Source organism: Dromiciops gliroides, chromosome 3 (assembly GCF_019393635.1).
Source record: "Dromiciops gliroides isolate mDroGli1 chromosome 3, mDroGli1.pri, whole genome shotgun sequence".
Taxonomy (NCBI): domain Eukaryota; kingdom Metazoa; phylum Chordata; class Mammalia; order Microbiotheria; family Microbiotheriidae; genus Dromiciops; species Dromiciops gliroides.
Window position 1 is genome coordinate 660,946,163 of NC_057863.1, and position 21,774 is coordinate 660,967,936.

Genomic DNA, 21,774 nt, shown 5'->3' on the forward strand with positions numbered 1-21,774 from the left:
TTTTGTTTTGTTTTTTTGCGGGGCTATCGGGGGTTAAGTGACTTGCCCAGGGTCACACAGCCAGTAAGTGTCAAGTGTCTGAGGCTGAATTTGAACTCAGGTCCTCCTGAATCCAAGGCCAGTGCTTTATCCACTGTGCCACCTAGCTGCCCCAAGTTCTCCAAGTTCTTGACCCAGGTTTGACTCTGTTGGCCTGTGCTTAGTTGAGAGTTCCAGGAGACTGACACCCTCTGAGGTGGCTCTGCAGGGAAGGGGTTTAGAGTAACTGCACTCCTGGCTCTCCTTTGGTCTGGTACTCCCAGACCAGTAAATCCATTGCAGGCTAAGATGCTGGGCTAAAGTCCTTTCTCTGCTCCAGCCATATTTCTGGGATTTGCTCCTTGCTCAGTACACAGCTAAGGCCCATGCTTACAACTGACCCCTCCTGACTGCTCATCTCTGGGTCTGTGGCCTAGAACTGGGCAGTAGGCAGCAGAGCTGGCAGATGGCCTCCATTCCTGTACCCAGCACTAGTCAGGGATCTCTCTGTACCCTGGCATTTCCTGCACTGTTTCCCTGACTCAGCTCACTTTCCATCTCTAGGTGCTGAGTCTTCAGTCCTTTCTGTTTGTTTCCCTACGCTTCCCTGGCCTGCAAAAACGACTCACTGCGGCCTTTTCTTGACTTCCCTGATCAGAAACCGGCCTGGCGCACTTTGTAGATTATTTTGAAGAAGGGATAATGAGGAGTTAGGTGCCTGCTTCTTCTCACTCTGCCATCTTGACTCCAACTCTATCTCAGTTCTTGACAATATTGTGTTGTTGGCACATTTCAAAATTGAGAATGGCTTTCCATGTGCCCATCAAATGCTCTGGCATCCTCACTCTACTTGGGCCCACCAGATGTCATTTTTGTAGTTCATGGATAAGCCATGAGTGTGGAACTGGGTCAAAGACTTTGCAATAATCTTTAAAGAAATAAAAAATCTTGAAGCTTTTATGTGGTCCCCCTTCTGTCCTCTCCCTATCCCCTTTTGTTTCCTCTAAGGAGCCTTTTGTCCAGTGAGGCTCCCTCAGTCCCCTGACCTAAACAGGGAGTCCACACAGCACGTGCAATCAGCTCTTTATTGGTTTCACATGGGGTTATTCCAACCTGCACTTGGGAATGAGGAATCTTGGGACTCCCGTTTGTCTTCCTCCAGCCACTCAGATTTACGTCTCCTGGCTTCAACTCTGCACCCATTCTGCTTGTGCCAGGACTAGGTCAGCAAGATGCCCAGGGCAGCCAAGGCCAAGACCACGTGAATAAGATGAATCGTATTACAATGCCCAGGAGGGAGAGCCACTGTGGGAACAGAGGGAAAGAGGCGCTGGAGAACCAGACACTAAGTCTCCCGTAGTGCCCAGAATCCTCCAGTGAGGGAAGCAAATTCCCAGCTAGCTCTCCATTCCCCGGGGCCACTCACCGCCACTTAGCACCAGCACGTCGCTGGCAGCCGACCAATAATGGGGCTCACTGCTCATGTAGCCGTAGCATCTGTAATTCCCATTCATTTCTTCTGTTTTGTTGAGCAGAGGGATGATGGCCTCGTTCTTTCTAACGCTCTGGGGATTAATGGTCTTGAACCCTTTTTCTGGAGTGCCATGGTACAGGATGAATTTGTCCAAGCCCACGCTGGAGTTACAGCGGAAGGTGACATTCTCGCCCAGGGGCACCGAGAGACCGGGAGTCGCCCAGAGGAAGGGTTTTTCAAATAGGTCTGTAAAAGGAGACCTTGGAAATCAAAGGGAACTGATCTCCACCCTCCCTGGCTTCCTAGTTCTGGGATGTGAGAGGAAAGGGACCAACTGAGGGTCTATCCTTCCCTCCTGCAACCAAGGGGTATAGCCATGGACCAGAAGCCCCACTTTACTCATCATTTCCAATTCTGCCCCCTTCTCTTAGGGGCACAGCTGCAAGTCCCCATCTCCTTTAAGATCCTCAGGCTGACTTTGAAGGGGCTTGAGGCCAGTTCAGTAAGGAGAAGGAGGAGGAAGAGGAAGGAAGGAAGGAAGGAAGGAAAAGGAAGAGGAGGAGGAAGGGGGGGTACAGGAGGTTGGGACCATCCAGGGGAATGGAGTAAGAATTGTCACACTGCCATATGCTGCATCACCTTGGCCAGTCCTGCCCCTTCTCTGAAACTCAGTTTCTTCCTCTACCAAGTGAGAGGGTTGAATGAGGTCTTTTCCAACTCTAATAGTCCGTAATTCTATAGCTTGGGAGTCACCTCAGTGTGGAGGAGGGGGCAGCCCAGGAAAGAGCACTGTGGGCCTTGGGGCCAAGGGTGAGGGGTGGGGGATGATGGGACATTCCCCTCAGATGGCCCATTGAGGAAGATGATGCTTCAGCTGCTTGGGGCCACGGTATGAGGGGGTCACAATTACCTATGTGCCTATTCAAGCACGCTTTCCATCCCCTGGGAGCTTCAGGCAGAGGAAGCCCAAGTGCTGCTTACCTTTGCACCACCCATATCCAGGTGAGAGCAATCAGAAAGGTGGCAGACCCAGGTGATGGGGGGAAATAACTTCTTTGTATGAGAAAGAGAGTCCATAGCCTGTAGGCCTTGGAGATGGGAGAGAACTTATCTATGATTTGGTCCACACCTCTCATCTTCCAGATGGAGAAACCAAGCCTCACATGGCTAATAGTAATAGTAAGAGTGAGAAAAATGATGATGATGGGGCAGCTAGGTGGCACAGTGGATTGAGCACCAGCTCTGGATTCAGGAGGTCCTGAGTTCAAATCTGGCCTCAGACACTTGACACTTACTAGCTGTGTGACCCTAGGCAAGTCACTTAACCCCAATTGCCTCACCTAAATAAATAAATAATTTTTTAAAATGATGATGATAACTTGCTGTTTTACATTAAAACACGTCACTGCAAGATGCATATAATTAATAGGAAGCTATGCTTCTGCAGAGCCTTAAATTTCCCTGAATAGAATTAAATGAGATTTCCAAATTAAAGGAAGTGAGCCAAAACTTCTTGTTAATCACTTGATGCGACTCTAGAAAGTCCACCCAAAAGTTCCTTTGATCTCAGGCAATCTTCCTCTGCTGACCTCAAATTATTATTTGGATTCAATAATGTATGCCAAGAAAGAAGCAAGATCGAGGGCTCAGAGCTTGAGTCTAGAGGTCCCACTGAACCATTGACCTTAGCCTCCCCCTCAGGAGAGACCCCCGAGCATAAAGATGTGGAGGAGAAGGCTGGGACTGAATGCTCAGAGACCTCCTGGCATCCTTAAATCAAAGCTGAGCGATAAGAGCCCACTTAGATCAGATGCTGCCTAAACCCCACCAGACCTGGAAAAGAAACAAAACAACCAAAACACAGGGCATAACCCCCTGAGACAGTGATGGAAAGGTTTATGCTTCCTCACGAAAAGGGGGAGAAGAGGACAGACATCTTTAAAACATGTGACAGGGGCAGCTAGGTGGTGCAGTGGATAGAGCACCAGCCCTGGATTCAGGAGGACCTGAGTTTAAATCCGGCCTCAGACACTTAACACTTACTAGCTGTGTGACCCTGGGCAAGTCACTTAACCCCAATTGCCTCACTAAAAAAATAAATTAAATTAATTAAATTAAAATTTTAATTTAATTTAATTAAAAAAAAACAAAACATGTGGCAAACAGGTCAAAGCCTTAGAAAAATACTTTTTTTGGAATAAGCAGCCATAAATTCACCCAGCGTTAACCACAGCTGATAATAGGCACACTTGGAATGTACTGAATGTAACCCAAAGTGACTCGCCTCTAGGTGAGACCCCACATCCTTGTGAATACACCCAGCAATCTATTGGCACAGAAGCACAAATGATTGAGTTGTGCAGATCTGTTTATGACAACTTAAAGGACCAGGTTATTACCACCAGAAACTACAGAAATCTTTAAGGATTCTAGGCTGGGTGACCAATGTGGATCAACAAGGAAGGCATACACCTGGAGCTCGCTATTGTTCATGGACTGACAGATGACGAATCCTATGATCTGCTGGACTGCTCCACCAATACACAGCCCTGGAAATGAATCAGCACCCAGGACTCCACTGTTGCCCACAACTACCCAGACAGAACACTGATCCCTAGGGTTTTTGGAGATGCCACCATGACGGATACCCAAGTTCTCCAAGCTACATCAAATGAAAGGCTTTCAAAGGGCAGGGATCTGGACAAGAAGATCAAAATTGGGAGGGAAAAGGAAGAGGGGCCAACATCTCCCCCCTCTCACCAGCAGCTGGAGGCAAAGGACTCAAAGGGAGTTTCTCCTCGAGCCTAGAGAAGGGGATATTTAAGTACTCACACTTTTATTCATCTACCAAAAAAAGTCATTTTATGCACAAGTGCAACAGTGGCTGGACAGGGCCATGAATATAAAGGAATACCGGCAGCCAAGTGACTAGTCCCAGGAGGGTTTCTATCTGAACCCCATCAAAAAAGGAAGGAAAGAAACAAGTCCGGCAGGGGCTCCCTGTCACCTTCTGCTTGGCTTGTCAACCTAGAGAGAGGGGAGGGGAGGGGAGGGGAGGGGAGGGGAGGGGAGAAGAGGGAGGGGGATAGAGCATACCAGCATAGATCTGGACACCTGAAGTGCCCGTATCCTCACTCCATCCTGTCTCCCAGTCAGGCTTGTGACTCGGTTTCCCAAGTTCCTCCTCTTTCTGTTTTAGGTGTCTGATACATAACCCCCCCCCCCCCATTGTCGATATCACTTCTGTCTCTTCCTTCATTGGCCTTCTCCATTCTGGCCAACTCTTTCCTAACATCCAGCCCAGGGGTCCCCTTCGTCACCCTTTGGTGCTGCCGTCTGGGGCTAAGCCCTCTTCCACTTCATATCCAGCTCTCATGTCCCCTGGAGTCCCCTTCCCGGGCAATGACACGGCCTCCCTCTCCCCAGCCAGTCCCCTCCACTGGATTGATCTACAGGTGACCAGGATTCTTAAGCATAGTGTTGGGGGGTCTGCCTGCTTGGGGTCTACCCCTCTGGTCCATCTTCCATTCAGCTACCCACCATCGATGAGCTCCCAGAGTTCCACCCTGCCTCTTTCTAGTCTTCTGACACCTCTATCTCCCCCTAATATCCCACTCCTCTAGCCTTCTTTCACCAGATGCTGTTGGTCCATCCCCCCTCCCCCAGCCCCACTCCTGCAAGCCCCTGGGGGTAGGCTGGAGGGGGGGGGCAGGGGCAGCAAATAGGCAGTCCCGAAGACAGACCCAAGCTCCACTCTGGCCTCAGACGCTGTGCCCATAGGAGTCCCTACCTCCCAGGGCTGCCTTGAGGATGGAATGACAGGTATCCATTCCTTAGCACAGAGACTCAGCGACTGACAGTGAGGATCAAGAGACAAAAAGAGGGCGTCGGGAAACGGTCTCGTAAGGAATTGGTGAGAAGAGCTGAGACCTCATTGCCTTGACCGCTCCCTGCGAATCTCCTGGCTGGGCAGGAATTTCCCGCACCCCCATCCACCCCAAGTGGGAGTCGGGCCTCCCTGGAGGGTTAGGAGCAGGGGGGTGGGGATGTGTGGGGTTGAGGAGGGGCTCCAGGGCCCTTGGCGGGGGGCAGCGCCTTCTCACCGGCCACCAGCACATCCTGGGGTTCACTGAGCTTGGACCAGAAGGAGTGGAAGTTGTAGAGACAGCGGAAGCGTCCGGCCTGCGCCTGGGTGACGTTGGGGAAGTGGAACACGGGGGACGGGTTTTCCTGGCACGAGTCGTTAAGGGACAGGGGCTCTTCGAGGGCCTCCTTATAGAGGCGGTAGCTAAAGGAGTCGTACGCCCCCAGACAGCGCAGGAGCAGCGTCTTCCCCAGCGGCACGGGGTAGTTGGGCTCCACCTCGAACCTGGGAGGGGGCAGGTCGTCTGCAAGGCAAGCAGAGCCCAGAGATCCAGGGGTCCCCTGCAGCCCTGCCCCCCCCCCTCTGCCGGGGCCAGCCCCTGGTCACAGCAGCCCAGACCCTCCTGCTCCTGCTGCTCTTCCCCTCCCCGGGGCTGCAGGAGGGGAGGGGGGAGATTGGGATGGGGACGGGACGGGATGGGAGGGGAAACGGGGCAGGGGAAAGACTCACAGAAGTCTTCCAATGCCTGGACCACGAGGAATCCTGTTAGAAAGCCCCCCGCGATGAGAAATTGCGCCCCCCACTCTCCCTGCCTCCCTCCTGCTCCCCCAGCCTGGGCACCCCCTCCCTGCTGCCCTCCTCGAGGCTTCCCCACTGAGGTCAGGCTCCAGACCACCACTCTCTCCTTGCCCATTCAGGGCAGACTCCAGCCCCCGCCCCCGTCAGACCTCGAGGACTCCTCCCTCTCTACCCCTCCCCCTGTGCCCTGCCCCCAGGTCAGACCCCCCCCCGGACTCCTCCCTCTCTACCCCACCCCTCTCTGCCCCACCAAGTTCAGACTTCAGCCCCCCCCCCCTTTCATTCCCACCGCCCCGGTCAGGACCCCAGACTCCTCCCTCTCTACCCCCTCCCCTCTCTGCCCCCTTCCAGGCTCACTGAGGCAGAGTAGGGCTGTCAGGGAAAGGCCCATGGTCCTGAGCCGGTCCTCCCAGGCGGACCGGGAGCACATGGGAGCCCCAGCAGCTCCCCCGGTGCTGAGCGAGAGCAGCCCTGCCATTGGCTTGTTCTCCCCCACGTGACCCCTCCCAGGCGAGCCGAGTAGTGGAAAGTGATGGGGCCTGAATTAAACGGTAACGATAATAACACTGTAGCGCCCTCCGCCTTCCGCCCGTTCTCCGTGCAGGCGTGGTCGCGGATGCCATGCCAGCCTGGAAGCCGTCTCTGGGTCCAAGATGCTGGCCCGGTGAGCTCAGCGGGCCTGTCCTGGGGCCGTGAGAGGGCAGGACCACTCTTCTACTTGTGGGAGAGGGTTCGGTTCGGATGGCTTGGTCCCCAGAAGTCAAGTCGAGCAACAAGCATTTATTAAGCGTCGACTGGTGCCAGGCACCGAGAGGGGCAAAAGACAGCCCCTGCCCTGGGGGAGACAACGGGCAAACACACTGGGCATGATCTCGGAGGGGGCACCAGCCTCAGGGAATGGTGGGGTGAGGAGCGAGAGTCTTCCAGGCTTGGGGGTCGTGGAAGAGAATGGATTGGAGTTCGGAGATGGAAAGCAAGGGGATCAGTGTCACTGGGCGGTAGATCCCATGGCCGGCAGCAAGATGTAAGAAGCCTGGACAGGTCGAAAGAGCCAGATGATCTAGGGCTTTGAACGCTAAACTGAAGAGACTTAGAAACTAATCATTTACATACCTGAGGTGGCTAGGTGGTGCTGTGATTAGAGTACAGGGTCTGGAGTCAGGAAGACCTGAGTTCAAATCCAGCCTCTGACACAAGCTTTGGGACCCTGAGCAAGTCAACTAGCCTCTATCTGCCTTGGTTTCCCCATCTGTAAAATGGGGAACTCCCTGGGAGGTCGTTGTTGTGAGGATCACCTGAGTTAACATACATGAAATGCTAAGTGTTATCATTCTATAGGATTCTGGAAGGAATGGGGACCAAATGGATCTTGGTGGAGGTCGACATCAAGGCTAAGGCTTTCGGAACGTCAGGAATAACTTTGCCTCCCCCCTCCAAGTCACTGATATACATGACCACCAGGGGGGCGATGTGATACAACCCCCATCTCAACACCGCCCACCTTAAAACTCTTAGTTTCCCAATCTCTAAAATGAGGATAATCATTCAACAAAGATTGAACTTGTTATGATAAATATATAAACCACCTGGATGTGATGGAGCTGCCTTATTATCCAAAAGGATTTTAAGAAACCTTGGATTAATAAGATCAAAATGCCCTCCAAATGAACTCCAAACTGAAACCAGATAATATATGAGTGGGTGTCAACCCAGAGTTATTTGGGGTGTCACATATCATTTGTCTCTCCAAATGTCTGGGAAGTTTATAGCTAGTAGATAAGTCTCTACTGACTTCTGTTCCCAGGATAACTGGTAGATTTTATGGCTCTCTGACCAACACCTTCATCTGCTGTAGGCATCCTTGTGCATTTCTTTCTTTCTTTGCAGGGCAATGAAGGTTAAGTGACTTGCCCAGGGTCATACAGCTAGTAACTGTCAAGTGTCTAAGGTTGGACTTGAACTCAGGTCCTCCTGAATCCAGGACCAGTGCTTTATCCACTGCACCATCTAGCTGCCCCCTGGAGCCATCCTTGTGAAAACATCTGGTTAACCTTGTCCTTGACGACTGCTTTTGAATCATGTAATCTTATCACACTGTTTGCTTTTAAGCTGAACTATCAAACTACATTCTTGTTATAGTGTCTGCTTTTAAGTTAAACCTTCAAACTGATTTTTATACTCTTGTATAAGGTTTGCTTTTAAGTTGAACTGTCAGATTGATTTGTATCATGCGAATGGAACCTGTGCTAGGGAGCCAGGAAGATCGAAAGTTAATCAATCTGGATCTGATTGATTTACCAATAGACACCTAAACTAAGTTCTGTAACCAGTAAACAGAGAAAGCTTATATACAGTCACAAAAAAAAGTCTTGGAGCTTCTGACTTGTTCTTGAGACAGATAAATTGGTGCTGTGTTTTTCTGTCAGTTCTCTGATCTGTTTCCATGAAATGCTCACTTCCCAGAGGAGATATTGTGAAAAATTACTTTCTCTGATCTGTTTTCTGTGAGTTGTCTTACTCCAGTGGAAAGATAGGTACAAAAACAATTTGTTCACAAACTGAACGATAGAGGTGGCCCTTACCTTGCTTGAGTATTTTTTTTTTAGTTAACCAAAATGCACCTTCCTACTCTTCTGATCCACCCCACCTCCCATTAAAAACAACAACAACAACAACCACCTTGTAACAAATAATGAATAGTCAAGCAAACACACACCCCCAAGTCTATCCCCTCTCTGTCAGGAGGTGGTCGGTTTCATCATGAGTCCTCCTTGCATCATGAGACCATCACGAGTTGGTCATTGCCTCTCACAGAGTTCTTTTTTTCCCCCAACAGAGTTCTAAGTGTTTTAATGTTATTTTGTATGATACTGCTGTTATTGTAAAAATTGCTCTTCTGGAACAATGTGCAAAGTAATAGCAACAGCTGTGAGAGACTTAGAAACTAATCAATACAATGATTCACCCCAACTCCATGATGTTAAATGTTATCCACCTCCAGAGAGAACTGATGAACTCAGAGGACAGATGAAGTAGATCTTTTCCTTTATTTTTCTTGCATGAACATGGCTAGTATTGCATATGTATAATGGGCATTTTTGTGTCTCTTGCCTTCTCAATGGGTTGGGAGAGGGTGGGGAGAGGGAGAAAATTTAATAAAATGTAAAAAAATTAAAAATTGTTTTCCTAGTTCTTTTCACTTCGTATCAGATTTCTCTGAAACCATCCCCATCACTTTTTTTTTCTGGCCAATGAGGGTTAAGTGACTTGTCCAGGGTCACACAGCTAGTAAGTGTCAAGTGTCTGAGGCCGGATTTGAACTCAGGTCCTCCTGAATCCAGGGCTGGTGCTTTATCTACTGTGCCACCTAGCTGCACCATCCCCATCACTTCTTTATTTTTTTTTAATGAGGCAATTGGGGTTAAGTGACTTGCCGAGGGTCACACAGCTAGTAAGTGTTAAGTGTCTGAGGCCAGATTTGAACTCAGGTACTCCTGACTACAGGGCCGGTGCTCTATACACTGTGTCACCTAGCTGCGCCCCCACCCCCACCCCAATCACTTCTTACAGCACAATGATATTCCATAGCATTAGCATATAATTTGTTCAGACATTCCCCAGCTGATGGATACTCCCTCAGTTTGCAGGGGTTTTTTTTTTTTCCCATGACAAAAAGTTGCTATAAATATTTTTATACAAACGGATCCTTTTCCTCTTCCTTTGATCTATTAGGAGGGTGGGTATAGATCTAGTGATATTGCTACGCAGTTTAATAACTTTTTGGACATGATTCAAAGTTCCTTTCCAGAATGGATGGACCAATTCACAACTCCACCAACAGCTCATTAATTTGCCTCCTTTGGGCAGTTGGGTGGCACAGTGGATATAGCACCAGCTCTGGATTCAGGAGGACCTGAGTTCAAATCCAGCCTCAGACGCTTGACACTTACTAGCTGTGTGACCCTAGGCAAGTCACTTAACCTTCATTGCCCCACAAAAAAAGAAAAAAATTGCATCTTTTCCCATAGCTCCTTTAGCATTTGTCTTTTTTATTTATTTATTTGTTTGTTTGTTTATTTGTTTGTTTGTTTGTTTGTTTATTTTTGATGGGGCAATGAGAGTTAAGTGACTTGCCCAGGTCGCACAGCTAGTGTCAACTGTCTGAGGCCAGATTTGAACTCAGGTCCTCCTGAATCCAGGGCCAGTGCTTTATCCACTGCGATATCTAGCTGCCCCCTGTCTTTTTTTTGGGGGGGGGGGTCAGCTTTGCCAATTGTATAGGTGTGAGATGGAACCTCAGAGTTGTTTTAATTTTCTTTTCTCTGATTATTAGTGATTTAGGACAGTTTTCATGTGGCTTTTGATACTTTGAGTTTCTTCTTCTGGCCATTTATCAATCAGAAGATGGCTCTTATTCTTATAAATTTGGATGGGTTCCTTATAAATCTTAGAAATGAGACTTTTCCCAAGAAACTTGCTTTTAAGGTTCCCCCTTCCCAACTTCCCTGCTTCTCTTCCAATTTTTGCTTCGTTGGTTTTGTTTGTACAAAAACACTTTAATTTCGTGTAATCAAAACATGTTTGTGCTCCTCACTGGATGCTTGTGAGAATGGAAGTAAAATGTTTTGAAAACCTTCAATCGCCATAAAAAAAGGCGACTCCTGGTGTTAATATTCTTCTCTGCCCCCCCCCCCCCAGTGGTAGTCAGTCAGTGGAGGGAGTTGAGATAGCCAAGTCTTATTCTTGCTATCATCCTTTTCTATTTCATATCTTGCAGGCCAGGCTCACTCATCTCCTCTTCAGCAGGCTGGTGGAGAGCATCCCCGACAAAGGTGTGGAGGTAGGAGTTCCCCGCAGCACCAGGGCGGCTCGGATGGAAGATCCTTGGGACCTTGGGAGACCCAGCCTCTGTCGGCTTCAGTTTCTACTGGGGAAGCGAGAGAGGTTGGATGAGATGGTCTCAGATATCTGCCCGGGCCTGCGCTCTTCCGCTAAAGGTCCTTCTGGCTCTGGGACTGCCTCCTCTGTCTCAGCTGGAGGACACACCATCCAGAGAGGAAAGGCTATACCCGGGACAGTGTTGCAGGCCTCTGTCCAGGTGAAGGGACAAAGGGGGCAAAAACTGGGAGGAGGCTGACATCACTTGCATCCTAGTTGGCAAGGATTAGTGAAAGTGAGAAACTACCAGACAGTGGCTCCCACCCTCCCCAATTCCAGTCTTCTCCAAGTGTCCCAGGGGCTCCCCAGCAGGAGCCACTGCCCTGGGCTCTTGTCTCCACCTGCCAATGGAGAAAAATGATTATTTCTTTCTCATAGGAATAGCCAGTCGTTGAGGTTGGGGAGACCCAAGTTTCTTTCCCGATTTCCTTGTCAGAAGCCTGGTCTCTCAAGGTGGGTTGATGGAAGGCAGGATGGCTCTCTGTATATCCAACTGGATCAGAGTCGAATCTAAAATGGATTCCTACCCACATGTTCCACTCACGCTAACTTGGGCAGAGGTGGCTCCTCTGTCTAGGTGGTCTGGCTGTAGAGGTTGTCCCTTTGTCCAGAAGTGACAACTCTCCCAGCCCCTCATTAGAATAGACCCACCCACCATTAATTGTCAGCCAATCAGAATTGATTGCCACCCTTGGCAACATCCACTCATGAGCCCAGCACTAGTGTTTTTGGTCCAAGAGATGCTAGGATTATTAATAGAACAATTAGTTACCCAGAAACTATGTCTCTCAAACTGTAAATCACCTCTCTCTCAAATAGTGTTGTTGGCCCCTTACATTAGATTCTGGGATGGGCTTGAAGGGGCCTCCTGCCTGGCTGATCTCCTCCCTCTTGGGCCTAGCCAACACAGCAGTGTGCTGGGCATGCATGAAGACTGACCCCAGATTGTGTGCCCATGGGCAGCTCGAAGAAAGAAGAGGCCGATGACAGAGGACAAAGAAAGCCTCCGAGACTTGTACCATGGAGGGTGGGGCCCCAGCCAGAGGAAAGAGGAGCTGGGTGGGAGCCTTGGCTCTGGACCCTGGCTGGAAAAGGGGCTCCCTAGCTTCTCTCTCCCTGGTTGGAAGAGGAAACACTTTACAAGGGCCTCGGAAAGGGAAGTGTTGTCCTGAATGAGATCTGACGAGTCCTTCCCTGGAGCCTGGGATCCCAGACAGACAGACAGATGGTCCTGACCAGCCCACAGCCGTAAGAGAAGAAACAGCTGGATTCTGGGAAATGAAGGGGCGTTCCTGGGTCCTCAACACAGAAGCCACATATTGCTTACAATCAGCTTTTATTCTCCATTTCTTGGATGGGTTGGGGTGTGGGGGAAGATCCTAGGGAAGACCTCCTGCAAGTCCTCGGCTGGGCTCTGGCCTCCACCGGCATCCCTACCAGTCCAGCCTAGGCCAAAAGCTCTCCCCGGGTGGCCACAGTCAGAGCCAGGGGGATGAGATGAAGCCCAGGAATAAATGAGAAGGGCAGGGCTCCTGAGAAGACAAAGAGAAGGAGACTCTGGAGGGGCCTGGAGCTGGTGCCCAGCAGCACCCCCAGGCTCAGCTGGTTGGGGCCCAGGGCCCTGTCACTTACCAGAAACAGTGATTGTCAGCCTGTTACTGATGTCCGTCCAATGGTAGGGATCGCTGGTGCTGTAAGCGATACACACATAGTTGCCCACCAAATGTTTCTGCATCTCTCGATACAAGAATTCAACTTCACGTGCCAAGACCTTCGTAGGCTTAATATATGAATTTTCCTCTTCCAAGGGACCGTGATATAAATAGAACTTGTCTAAGTCTAAGCTCGAGTTACAGTGGAAGGTCAAACGCTGCCGAATCTCAAGTGTCTCGGAGGGAAAGACCCACAGGAAGGGGCTCTCTAAGGCGCCTGCAGGAAAGACCTGGAAATCAGGGGGGCACCAGCGGGGGTGGGGCCCAAGGGCAGGCTCCCGAGTCCTCCTCCCTCCAGACTCCATTCCCTCCTCTCCAGGGCCCTGCAGGGAGGCATCTCCCTCCCTCCATCCCGGCCTGATTTCTCAGGGTTTGGAGGCTGAGATCATGCAGGAGGAAGGAGCCCTGGAGAGACAGTGCTGACACTTCAGCCTTCTCCTATCTAGGCCTCAAGCTGCCCCCTCTAGCTAAGGAGGGGGGAGGGGGCGAGCTCCCCCTTTCAGTTCTCGAAATCCAGAATCACATGGCTTGGAATGCAGGTCCGTGAAGACGATGGGGCAGCCGGGAGGGAGCATGGGGGGGCTCGGGCCAAGCTGGGTAGAGGAAGGGGTGGGGTGATGTCGGGACAACCCTCAGTGGGGAGGCCCCAGGAGGCTCGATTCTGGGATGCCAGGGGCTGCCGGCATCGTGTGGGAGCGGGGCAGCACCCCCGGATGAGGCAGAGAAGGCCCAGGCGTTTCTTACCTTCGATGCTTCCAAAGCCACGTCAGGGGAGCTGAGAGGCAGGTAGACAAACTCAATGAGGTAGAAGGGACTTACAGGTGATCTGGTCCAATGGTCCCATTTTACAGATGGGGAGGCTCCAAGAGGGAAAAGGGATGTGCCCAAAGCACAGGGCTAGCAAGTCTGGGAGCCAGAATGCGAAATGCTGGGGCACCACGGGTATTAAGGGGCTCCTCCTTTGCCGCCTCTGTCTCCGAGAGGCCCCTCCCATAGGAGGGCCCATCCCCTTCCTCGGAGTGCCGGGCCACTTTCCTCCCAATGGGGGGGGGGGGCACGGGCCAGCACTGTGGGGAGGGGGCCGTTGTCTGCCCGAAGACCTTCCAGGAAGCCCCCCTCCCCCGCCAGGCAGACAGCTCTCCTGTGCCAGGGGGGACGGGAGGTGTCTTCTCTTCCGATGCAGGCTGGGCATCTATGAGTCCTTGTCCCCAGCCTCAAGGACTTGCCATGCTCTTCCGGCCTCTCTCCAGATCTGCATGGGCTCTGACCGGGGCAGAGGGCAGGGGGCTGCGGATTCTGGAGGCGGAGTCTCCAGCCCCCTATACCCAAGCCCCCCTTCTCCCCCCATCCCCATGCCCAGGTGGGCATCCAACGGCTCCTGGCGTCGTGTGTGTGTGTGTGTGTGTGTGTGTGTGTGTGTGTGTGTGAGTGTGTGAGTGTGTGAGTGTGTGAGTGTGAGGGAGGTGCCCAGGACCCCGTCACGCCCACCTCTGACAATCAACGGGATCTTGTCGCTGTTCCAGGAAAAATAATGATTGAACTCATAGAGACAGGAGTAGTCTCCTGCCTGCTCCGCGGTCACGTTGACCATGGAGAACCGGGCCCCCCGGCCCTTCCAGATGGCGTCCACTTTGAGCACGGTCCAGCGTTTCCCTCTCTCCTCGCGGATCAGGCGGTAACTGGTCGAGCCGTAGGCCCCCACACACTGGTACGTCGCCTCTTCCCCCAGCTTTACCGGAAACCGGGGCTCCAAGGAAATCTCGGGGGCCGGGAGCATCTCTGCAAAGGGGCCCGGGCAGAGTCTGGCTGGGGCTGCGTCCCCCAGCGCCCCACTGCCCGACCGCCCCATCTCCTCTAGTTCTCGGCGCCGCCTCACCCCGGGGGGAATAGGGGGAGGGGGCTGGGAAATGGGGGGCGGGGAGACTTACGGAACGGTATGTCCTCAAAACCACCTTCATCAATTGCCCAGCCCAGAGACAGCTCTGCAAGACAAGGTCCAGCCTGACCACCCTGCCCAGGCCCCGCCCCCAGCCCCGGCCCCGCCCCCCAGTCCCAGCACGGGCCCCGCCCCCAGCACGGGCCCAGGCCCCGCCCCCGGCCCCGCCCCGCCCCCCAGCCCCAGCACGGGCCCTGCCCTCAATACAAGCCTCTCCCCACCTGCCCCTCAGTCCAGGCCCCTCCCCCAATACAGGCCCCTCCCTGTCTGCCGCCCCAGCCCAGGCCCCTCCCCCAATGCAGGCCCCTCCCTGTCTGCCCCCCCAGCCATCCGACCCAGCCCAGGCTCCTCCCCCAATTCAGGCCCCTGCCCCTCCACCCCCCAGCCCAGGCCCCTCCCTCCCCAGCAGTGTGTGGGGGCAGTCACCCCGGCAGAGCAGGACGAGCAGGAGGAAGCCCATGGTCCCAGGCCCAGAGTGTGTGGAAGCCCAGGAAGATCCCGCTGGGTGGAGCCGACCTGCTCCGCTATTGGCCCACCCCTCCCCACGTGACCTAGTCTGTCGAGCAATGGGGAGGCGAGAAATTCCTCACCTCGTGTACAAGCACGTGGCCGCAGGCCCCGCCCCCTCCATTCTGTGTTTGAGTCCGGACACCTGGGGACCGCCCTGTGCAGAGACACTGCACTGTGGCCCCGGCGTGCCAATGGCCTTCTCTCCTTCGGCCAGCAGGGACCCACTGGCCATCTGGCCTCCCCACTCGGTCTGTGGGGTGCCTTGCCAATCTCTCCTCCAGCCAGCCCAGACGGAGTGACTTCCAATGAAGAGGGAACAAGAAGGGAGCAGAGAAAAAGGCCTTTGCTGCAAACGTATCTGCAGGGACCCAGGGAGAGGAGTCCAAAGACCTTCCTATAGCCCCCAAAAGAGTCCCCATGGAGCCTCTGAGAGCCCCTGGAGAGCCTCTATCCTCCCTCCAATCCCACCCAAGCAGGAAGGTATGAAATTAAAAACATCCCGGACTGCTGGTTGGCCTAGAGTGGGCAAGACCTGAGTTCAAATTTGACCAAGTTCAACTATAAACTCGTACACTTACTAGCTGTGTGACTCAAGACAAGACACTTCATCTCAGTTTTCCTAAAGTTTAAAATGGAGATAATAAATAACACCTCTCTCACCTGGCATATACTAGGTGCTACATGAATGAATACTATGTGCAATTATTATTGGTGTCCCTACCTCCTGGGACAGGACCTTAACTGTTCTCCTTCCCTATAGAGACTAGGGCTGGGAGGGGGGTGGGTAAGGAAAGGGAACCTCTTAGCCCTAAGGGGCCCACCATGCTCTCCCAAGGAACCACATGCTCGGTGGCTACAACCCAAATGTTATGGGCCCAGAGCACCCCAGAAGTTCCCTGGGGCACATCAAAGAGAAACTAAACCAAAGGACAGACACACCTAAAGAGATAAGTGGAACCAGATCAGACTGAGCTAGCTCCAGGACCCCCAGCCTTCATTCCAGTCTCCCTCACCCCTGGGGAGATAAGATTAGGTGTGGCTGCAGCTTTTGTGCTGGGAGGAGAGAGATGGCTTGAGACATCCACAGCCACCCCTCACCCAACTCCCCCAGTCACCACCAGTGGGAGATGGTCCTCCCTCAATAGGGGTATTTTCCACAGTCAGATGACCACCTCATCAGACCACCATCGGACTTCTATAAAAGTATCTGCCTGTCTCCTGTTCGAGGATATTGGTATCTCAGGGCCATGCTCTGTGCCATACCTTTGTCCCATGAGGAGTCCAAAGATTTCTCTCTCTTGGTTTCCCTTCTCCAGCCCCTAATTAAACTATTATCTTATTCTATTGGATTTGTGTGCAAGAGGGTGTAATTCTTTGGGGTTTTTTTGTTTTTGTTTTTTTTTTAGTGAGGCAATTGGGGTTAAGTGACTTGCCCAGGGTCACACAGCTAGTAAGTGTTAAGTGTCTGAGGCCGGATTTGAACTCAGGTACTCCTGAGTACTCCAGGGCCGGTGCTCTATCCACTGCGCCACCTAGCTGCCCCGGGTGTAATTCTTTTTTTCTTTTTTTTTTTTTTCAGGCAATGGGGGTTAAGTGACTTGCCCAGGGTCACACAGCTAGTAAGTGTCAAGTGTCTGAGGCCGAATTTGAACTCAGGAACTCCTGAATCCAGGGCCGGTGCTTTAACCACTGCGCCACCTAGCTGCCCCATTGGGTGTAATTCTTTAAAGAGGAATTCCCAAGGATCCAAACCCCAAACTCCCTACCCTATTTCCACGACAACATAACTGGCGCTCAACCTGGGGCATGGGAAATTTCCTCTTTCCTCTTGACACACAAAACCTGGAGGTAGGAACCTCCCTTCTGGGTTTCTTTTCTCCCTCTCCCACCTGGCTCCTGTTTGAGTCAAGGAGAGGTAGAGATGGTCAGCTTTTGCATGTGACAGCAGATGGGCAGCCTGCATCTCCCTCCCTCTCCAATAGCTCAGCCAGACATCCAAACCACGCTCGGACCCTCGGACTCCATGTTTCTGGGTAAGAACTTTTGTGTTTGTGTATCTGTCCCTTGCCAGTGTTCGTCTCTTCCATGAGACAGGCAGCCAGCATCTTCCTCCCTTGAGAGAGCTCCACCTAACGCCTGAACCACGTTCAGACCATTCTCCTTAGACAGGACGATATCTGGGTACAGCCATGGGTCAGAAAGGGAGTGTACCAAAAGACTCATTCACCGCTGGGGTGCATCCTAAGAGACTGGACTAAATTAGAACTTACAAATTTGAGAAAGAGATGAGTGATCTATTATTGTAACATTCTTTGGCCAAAGTATCAGTTAGGATCCCAAGAGAACTGGCCTATTCACGGAACTCTTAACTACAACGCCATTTTGCCATTGGACAAGTTTTGCAGGCGTGAAGGGAAATGGACAGAGATTCCATATAGTTTGGCCTTTATGGCTTTAAGCCAGAAGTCAAAAGGAAAGGAACAGAACAGAATATGCCCAGCAAAACCAACTGAATCTAAGGAAGCTTGGGGTAACCCTAGAAAGCCTCCTTCCTCACAGGAGGCTTTCCATAACCCTAAAACACCTTCTTCACAGGAGGCTCAGGAATTAAATGATTTATTGGACGATGTCCTCCCTGCTGGTAGAAAATCACCGCAAGTCCCGGTGACTAGCTAACCTTTCTAGTATACCCTCCTCTGAGACCCCATCCCCTCCTGCTCCTCAGCCACATTCCCTACCTGTTCCTCAATTTACTTCTTCCCCGCCTGCTGATCTCAGAAGCACTGGGAGTGGACGTCAGTATTCTTCTTGCCCCACCCAACCCCAACAGTGGTCTCCACAACGTATCCAGCCATACCCCTCACAGCTATACCCCTGTCACAAGCTGGGAGAGCTCCAATATTTCCATATTCTATTTTTTCCATTCAGCAGCTGCTCTCATCTGAATTCCCTAATCTGAGACTCCACTCATTCCCCTAGTCTCCTTTACCCCTCCCCCACCCACTCCACAGCCAAACCTGGCTCCTCCACCCAATCCTCTGGCTCCGCCTCCACCCAAGCCACCTATTCTATTAGCCTCCTCATCCCCTCCCCAACAGGCTTCACCCAGGTCTGTACCAATGTCTTCCACTGCTCCCCTGATTCCATTAAGGGAATTTCCCATTGGGAAGGGTACAACACTAATGCATGTTCCTTTTTCCATGAGCAGCTTATCTCAGATTAAAGAGAAATTGGAGTGTTACTCAGAGAACCCCACAAAGTTCATAGATGACTTTAAGTCTGTGACAGTGTAGTTCGACCTTTCCTGGACCAATTTGCAAATTATTCTTGTCACCTGTTGTACCCCCATGAGAAAAAAACAGATTTGGGACCTGACTGTACAAGTGGGTCACGAATACTCGCAGGTTGGAAATTGGGCTGGGGTTCCTGGAACTCCAGCTGTTCCAGCTGTAGACCCAAGATGGGACTATCATGATAGAGAAGACAGGGCTCACAGAAACCACATGGTCACCTGCCTGGTTGAGGGAATGAGATGGGGGGGGGGATTAAGAAACAAGTCAATTATGGGAAGGTGAAGGAGATCGCACAGGGGCCAGACGAAAACCCAGCTCTTTTCATGAGTCACCTTGTGGACTCTCTGGAAAGATATACCAACCTAGATCCAGGAAGAGATGTAGGAATAACTGTCCTCTTTTATCAGCCAATCTTCTCCTGACATTAGGAGAGAACTCCAGAAGTTAGACTGGGGTCCCCAGACCCCATCCTCACAACTCCCTGATATTGCTTTTAAGATTTTCAATAACAGGGACCTTGCAGTAGACAAAGAGAGAGAAAAGATGGCAGCTGCAGTAAACTGGGACACAAGAGTGGGAGATGCTCCTTGAAGGTGAGGCCACCTCTCCTATCTCCTTGTCCCCAGTGCAGCCCCCAAGAGGCTGGCCAAGCAAAAACCCCTGCTCCCTACAGTCTGGTCTCCTGGCCAGCTCCTTGTCACTGACATCTCCAGGGCCAAGCCCATGGCCAAGCTGGACATAGGAGGTAAGTCTAGGGATGACACAGAGGCAACCCCTGTCTTACTCTCTCATTCAGGTCCTACTATTCCATCAAAGCTACAGATTGTGGGGAGTTTAAGGGGAATACCCCTTAAATGCAGGCCAACATTTGCCTTTAATGTGTATGCATGAGGATCACAAATTCCTTCATCCCTCCCTGGTTCTACCCTCTTCACCTTAGCCCTTATTAGGGTGTGATGTCAAGAAAAAGCAAGGTCAGTGAGAAGTTCCTAGCTTATGGGCTCTTAGTTAACTGCATAGACCAGAAGAAATAACCTGGAGCTATTCCACAGTTGTTCATCTGTTTACTGCTACTCTTAAAATCTTTCGTGGTAGAATAGTTTAAAATTGGGAATTATTTGTAATGTGTAAAAGTTGCAAAGAGAAATATTTTTTTTAGTCTAACCATTGAACTGCACAGAATTAAGCTTTGATCTGATTATTTAACTCTTGTAAGGCAGGCCAAACCCTGTCTTGCACTCAGCCTTGCCAACCTCAAGTGAAGAAAAGCGCTTTTTACTCTTTACTCCTTATCTGATAAGTCCTTTTTAATTTTTTTTCCCTGATATCTTTTTTTTTTTTTTTGCGGGGCAATGGGGGTTAAGTGACTTGCCCAGGGTCACACAGCTAGTTAAGTGTCAAATCTGAGGCCGGATTTGAACTCAGGTACTCCTGAATCCAGAGCTAGTGCTTTATCCACTGCGCCACCTAGCTGCCCCCTGCCCTGATATCTTTTAAATATTTGCTTAAGTCTGTTCCATCTAAGTTCAAGAATTCAACCTCATGGCAGCTACCCACTGTGCCTATGTGTCTCCTCCCACCCTCTGGACCTCACATCTCCTGGAACTCGACCAGGCCTTCCCTATTTCCCCACTTCCCCCCTTCGCCCCCCGCGCTGTGATTTCATCAAACCTGTTCAGCCTGAAGCAGTTACAGAAGAAAGACCATCACCCCTTTTCCTTAGATATAGAGAAGTGGGGAAATGTTATGGGTCCAGAGCACCTCCCCTATTTCCCCCACAACACAAAAAGTCTCATCTCCATAAACAGGAGAGAAGAGAGAAGGCTCTAATCCACTCTGACTCATGCTTTGGTATTGGTGCCTGCCACGCTCTGGCTGGTGGATCCCGTCTTTCTCTCTCTACACACACACACACACACACACACACACACACACACACACACACAGATATATTCTTCTAACAACTCTCCCTCATCAGAGAATGATGATTTTTGTCCCTAGAATCTTTCTCGAGGAGCTGCACAAAGACCCCAACACCCCAACAGCCGTCTATGCAATTCCATTCCATGAAATAGACATTGAGTTACTCTGCAGCGCCTCCTAGTGAACTGTAGCCATGACTGATCGGAGACCACGCAGGAAGGCTGGCTAGGCTGAAAAACCTGCCCTAAGAGGGGCCGGGCAGGAGCAGAGACAGCTGTTCGGATTGCTGGACTCTGGCAATCCCTGGAGCCTGGAGTGTGAGTTCTGGGGGAGAGGCCCTCTGGGGGAATTGTTGAGGGGCTCCGGTGTCTGAAACCTGGGCAACCCCGACCCCAGAAAAATGTTCGATGGAGGGGTGCAGTCTTCCTTCTGACTGGGCTGCATCTTCTCCCCCAAACCTCCCCTTCTCCTCATGGAGCAGCTCATGGGAGAATGGAGGGGGGGGGAAAGAATCTCTGGGGGATGGGCTGATAGGGGTCACTGAGAAAAGTGGGGAGGGTGAGAACTAAGAGGACGAACCACCCAGAACCCTGGGCTCTGACTCCCTTCCAAAAACGTTACCTAGACCCTTTCTCTGGGCTCTGATTTCCCACAGGGTCATCGTGGTCCCGTGTCCCACGTCCCAGATTCCCCGCCCCTCCCCCTCCAGCCCTCGGCCAAGTGAGCTTTGTGTCCTTCAGAAACCCTGCGCCCCGCCTCCGCCCCCCTGCTTCGTGCCTCCTGGCCTCCCCTTCTCGGGTAAACTCATCCTCTCGGGTCCTGCTCACATAGCTGCCCACAAGGCATCTTCTTCCCTTTTTTAGAAGTCATTCAGTGGTGACTTATAGAGCTGCGGAGGAGAGGAGGAAGGTGAAGAAGAGGGGGAGGAGGAGGGGTAAGGGGGGGAGGAGGAGGAGGAGGGGGAGGAGGGGGAGGGAGGGGAAGAAGGAGGAAGGGGAGGAGAAGGGGAGGGGGGAGAGGGAGGATTTGGGGGGGAGGGGGAGGGGGGAGAGGGAGGATTTGGGGGAGGAAGGGGAGGGGGGAGAGAGGAGGAGGACCTTTTAGAAAGTGTTCTGGGGCTGTTCTTGGAGCCCGCAGCACTGTCATCCTCCCCATGACCCATGACCCGCCCCCTCCCCTGTAACAAGAATAGCCCAGTTCAGCCCACCAGCCTGGGGTTCTGGGTCGGGCGCTCTGTCCTGGCTCTCCTCCCATCTCTCTGACTGTTCCTGGCCTTCTGGAGGAGCTTACACTCTATTGTGAGTAGA

General features: G+C 51.8%; 2 protein-coding genes across 6 annotated transcripts; both read right to left on the bottom strand.

Moving 5' to 3' along the window:
• Nucleotides 1-1,125: 1,125 nt before the first annotated feature.
• On the bottom strand, nucleotides 1,126-6,629 carry LOC122745361 (platelet glycoprotein VI-like). Its single transcript, XM_043990608.1, has 5 exons — nucleotides 6,513-6,629; nucleotides 6,087-6,119; nucleotides 5,596-5,880; nucleotides 1,445-1,738; nucleotides 1,126-1,323 (listed from the first exon to the last, which is right to left on the bottom strand). The coding sequence occupies exons 1-5, from the start codon at nucleotides 6,583-6,585 to the stop codon at nucleotides 1,238-1,240; spliced, it is 771 nt and encodes a 256-aa protein (XP_043846543.1). The 5' UTR covers nucleotides 6,586-6,629; the 3' UTR covers nucleotides 1,126-1,237.
• Nucleotides 6,630-10,383: 3,754 nt separating this feature from the next.
• Nucleotides 10,384-21,764, bottom strand: LOC122748607. Of its 5 annotated transcripts, XM_043994331.1 has the most exons (7): nucleotides 21,706-21,746; nucleotides 21,295-21,356; nucleotides 15,332-15,550; nucleotides 14,734-14,787; nucleotides 13,550-14,584; nucleotides 12,726-13,022; nucleotides 12,375-12,625 (listed from the first exon to the last, which is right to left on the bottom strand). In XM_043994331.1, exons 2-5 carry the CDS (start codon nucleotides 21,335-21,337, stop codon nucleotides 13,998-14,000), a joined length of 903 nt encoding a protein of 300 aa, XP_043850266.1. In that variant the 5' UTR covers nucleotides 21,338-21,356; nucleotides 21,706-21,746; the 3' UTR covers nucleotides 12,375-12,625; nucleotides 12,726-13,022; nucleotides 13,550-13,997. The 5 variants fall into 5 exon arrangements, with proteins under 5 accessions (XP_043850267.1, XP_043850266.1, XP_043850269.1 ...); XM_043994332.1 differs by lacking the exon at nucleotides 12,375-12,625 and adding an exon at nucleotides 10,384-11,082 and having other exon boundaries at nucleotides 12,726-14,584; XM_043994334.1 differs by having other exon boundaries at nucleotides 12,726-14,584; nucleotides 15,332-15,405; nucleotides 21,706-21,764.
• Nucleotides 21,765-21,774: the final 10 nt, after the last annotated feature.

Bases quoted from the DNA above. Each gene is read 5' to 3' on its own strand.
- LOC122745361 (XM_043990608.1), bottom strand. From the start codon at position 6,585: ATGTGCTCCCGGTCCGCCTGGGAGGACCGGCTCAGGACCATGGGCCTT. The intron at 5,881-6,086 runs GTGAGTCTTTCC...CTTGCCTTGCAG, and splicing joins CCAGGCATTGGAAGACTTCT to ACGACCTGCCCCCTCCCAGG. The intron at 1,324-1,444 runs GTGAGTGGCCCC...CTGTTCCCACAG, and splicing joins CGTGCTGGTGCTAAGTGGCG to TGGCTCTCCCTCCTGGGCAT.
- LOC122748607 (XM_043994332.1), bottom strand. From the start codon at position 21,337: ATGACTTCTAAAAAAGGGAAGAAGATGCCTTGTGGGCAGCTAT. The intron at 15,551-21,294 runs GTGAGCAGGACC...CTTCATTGGAAG, and splicing joins GATGCCTTGTGGGCAGCTAT to TCACTCCGTCTGGGCTGGCT. The intron at 14,788-15,331 runs GTGAGGAATTTC...CTTGTCTTGCAG, and splicing joins GCCACGTGCTTGTACACGAG to AGCTGTCTCTGGGCTGGGCA.